The 2867-nt window shown below is 44.3% G+C and overlaps 1 protein-coding gene across 1 annotated transcript; it reads left to right on the top strand.

Annotated features, from left to right (window-relative positions):
• Positions 1-730: 730 nt before the first annotated feature.
• On the top strand, positions 731-2569 carry LOC147905015 (putative 12-oxophytodienoate reductase 11). Its single transcript, XM_087396439.1, has 5 exons — positions 731-871; positions 986-1129; positions 1280-1410; positions 1590-1772; positions 1873-2569. The coding sequence occupies exons 1-5, from the start codon at positions 780-782 to the stop codon at positions 2475-2477; spliced, it is 1155 nt and encodes a 384-aa protein (XP_087252565.1). The 5' UTR covers positions 731-779; the 3' UTR covers positions 2478-2569.
• Positions 2570-2867: the final 298 nt, after the last annotated feature.

Raw genomic sequence — 2867 nt, 5'->3', positions numbered from 1 at the left:
AAGTGCATTCTTTTGGATTAAATTATAGTAATAAGTCTTTATTTCGAAAGTGATTTTTCATGGATTTAAATTAATAACTCATGGATTTTTTAAAACATGAAAATGATTGTTAAAAACAAGAAGTGCAAAAGTAGGATTTAATCGAAGTTTTTGCATTATTAGTAAGCTTAAACCACCCCTTCAAAAAAACTACACTCACAAGATAAAATAAGGAGTTCCTTGTGAATCCCCCTTGGTATATACTCTATAGAAACCCAAAAAAAAATTATGAGCACATCTTATGGACCTTTGCAAGGTCACATCCACATGGAGACTTAAAGGAAATTGTGAATGTATCCAAGCCCTATTGGCATATGGCTTGCACTAGGATGAGCATTAAACCTAGAAGGGTAAAAAAATAATAGAGTGAGCGGAGCCCGTGATAAAACTAGGTAAGAAAACTATGAGGGATTGAATGGTAATAGTCTCAACATCAATACTCTTATGAGGGAATTGGCATTGGCACTTTGGAGAATTCCATTCTTGGAGAAATTGCATTAAAGATGAATGAATGGGCAAAAGTACGGGCATAAAACAGAGACGATTTGATGAGCATCTCATGAGTCGTGCAAGCATGGAGAGTGTGGGCAAAGAGTAACGAAGGGGGTTCGAGTGTTTTCTTCGTGGGCCAGCCAAGGGACTTGTATAATAAACAGGAGCACAGTAGCAATGGCTCCCACTGAGTCTCAGTCTCAGCCTTCAATTTTGCTCGCAAACCTTGGCCTCCAATTTAGAACATCATGGGTTCCTTCACTGAATCTGCTGACCCCTCTAAGCCCACCCCGCCTTTGCTCACCCCTTACCAAATGGGACCTTACCATCTCTCTCACAGGCATGCACAACTTCTGTTTGCTCATCTGATCTATATTCCAATAGCTAGACGTTGCTTCTTAATTTTAGCGGTTTTCTTCTTTGCTCATACAATCGAGTCTACTTGCCTCGGCAGGGTCGTCATGGCGCCCATGTCGCGCATGCGGTGGACTAGTTACTCCGAGCAGCAGCCTCATGTTGCCCTATATTACTCCCAACGCGCTTCGCCCGGCGGACTTCTCATCACCGAAGCCGTGGCTATCTCAGATACTTCCCAAGGGTAACGGCTTTCTTCTCATGCGCAATCTAATTGCAGGCCGCCCAGAATGCGAAAGTTCTGATGATGAACACGCTTTTCTTCCTACATCCAGCGTGTTTGTGAGACTTGTTCTAATTCTCCTTTTGTGCGTGGAGCGTTTGATCTGAACAGGCAACCGTTCTCTCCTGCAATCTACGAACCAGCCCATATCGAAGCTTGGAAGCCGATCGTGAAGGCGGTTCATGACAAGGGCGCCTATTTCATTTGTCAGCTTTGGCATGTTGGGCGAGTTTCAAATTCGGGTACACCTGCCAGGGGTTGCAAATTGCAATGCTTGCTGGAAGTTTCCTTGACGTGTGTCTTTAGAAGTTAATTCGTGTCTTTTGGAAGCTGCTTTGTTTCGTCTACGACGTTGATTTTGACTAACAGGGCGCTGCTTCGTTTCCAAGATTATGTGTAACCAACATTGGTTTTGCTCCAGCTTACCAGCCAAACGGCGATCCTCCTGTGTCTTCCACTGATCGAAAGGTAGCTAGTCCACCACCTTGTGTGATGCCCAACGGTGAATTCGGTGAATTCTCTACACCACGTGCTTTGAAGACCGAAGAAATCCCACAAATCGTTCAAGACTTCAGGGCTGCAGCGAAGAATGCCATCATCGCAGGTGCGAATGCAAATGATAGACCTTGTCGACGTGCCGTTTCCATAGATTTGCTTTGGAACCTTTCAGTAGGATACGTTGTGAACCTCTTGTGCGCCTGCAGGCTTCGATGGTGTAGAGATCCATGGCGCCAACGGCTATCTGTTGGAGCAGTTTATGAAGGACGCGGTCAACGATAGGACTGACAAATACGGGGGCTCCTTGGAGAATCGCTGCCGCTTCCCACTAGAGGTAGTCGATGCGGTGGTGAAGGAGATTGGAGCAGACCGTGTAGGCATTCGGATGTCGCCGTTCACGCCCTTCAACGGGGCCATAGACTCGGATCCAGCGGCCTTGGGTTTGTACATGGCCAAAGAGCTGAGCAAGAGGAAGATTCTCTACATGCACTGCGTAGAGCCAAGGTATGCAGGGCGAGTGAACATCGAGACACCGAACTCACTGGTGCCCTTCAGGAAAGCCTTCTCCGGAACATTCATAGCCTGTGGAGGCTACCACCGTGAGGATGGTCTCGCTGTGGTACAAGGTGGTAACTCGGATTTGGTAGCATACGGTCGCTGGTTCATTTCGAATCCTGATTTGCCTAAACGCATTTTGCTGAATGCTCCGTTCACTGATTTCAAGCGCGAGTACTTCTATGCCCAAGATCCAGTTAAGGGCTACACAGATTACCCTTTTCTCGAAGAAGAGAAGAAAGACGGCTCTACTTGATTCTCTCTCACTGAACGACTCCAATAAATACGAGCCTCATCATCTATATCTTTCGTTTGCCCATGGAACCCTCGTGGGTTCACTCAATAATATATGTGGCTATCAAGCATATATTATTGAGCATGACAGCTCGAGTAGCTGTATTGAACTAGAATATGTATAAATGAATTTAGTGCTTCCTAAAAATTGTTAAATAATATTGTCCATTTTGAGTTAATTTTTAAAGTGAATTTAGAACATAGATTTATGTAAACTTGCAATTTGAGAAGAATTAATTATGATATCAAGAAGAGCACTATAATAGTAGAATTTATCTTTTCATAAATTTCTTGTTGTTCAGAAGAAAGAGTTGCATTTTCGAAGTCCTTGAACTCGTTCATCATTTGACGT

This window comes from Dipteris shenzhenensis, chromosome 2, assembly GCF_047967505.1.
Source record: "Dipteris shenzhenensis isolate YYH24624 ecotype China chromosome 2, Dip_SZ_1.0, whole genome shotgun sequence".
Taxonomy (NCBI): Eukaryota; Viridiplantae; Streptophyta; class Polypodiopsida; order Gleicheniales; family Dipteridaceae; genus Dipteris; species Dipteris shenzhenensis.
This window is presented reverse-complemented; position numbering and strand designations above follow the sequence as displayed.

What these genes read in the sequence shown, in the direction of transcription:
- LOC147905015 (XM_087396439.1), top strand. Translation starts at nt 780, where the DNA reads ATGGGTTCCTTCACTGAATCTGCTGACCCCTCTAAGCCCACCCCGCCT. An exon ending in CCTTACCATCTCTCTCACAG is followed by an intron (nt 872 to 985) that starts GCATGCACAACT and finishes TTGCCTCGGCAG; the next exon opens with GGTCGTCATGGCGCCCATGT. An exon ending in TGGGCGAGTTTCAAATTCGG is followed by an intron (nt 1,411 to 1,589) that starts GTACACCTGCCA and finishes GTTTTGCTCCAG; the next exon opens with CTTACCAGCCAAACGGCGAT.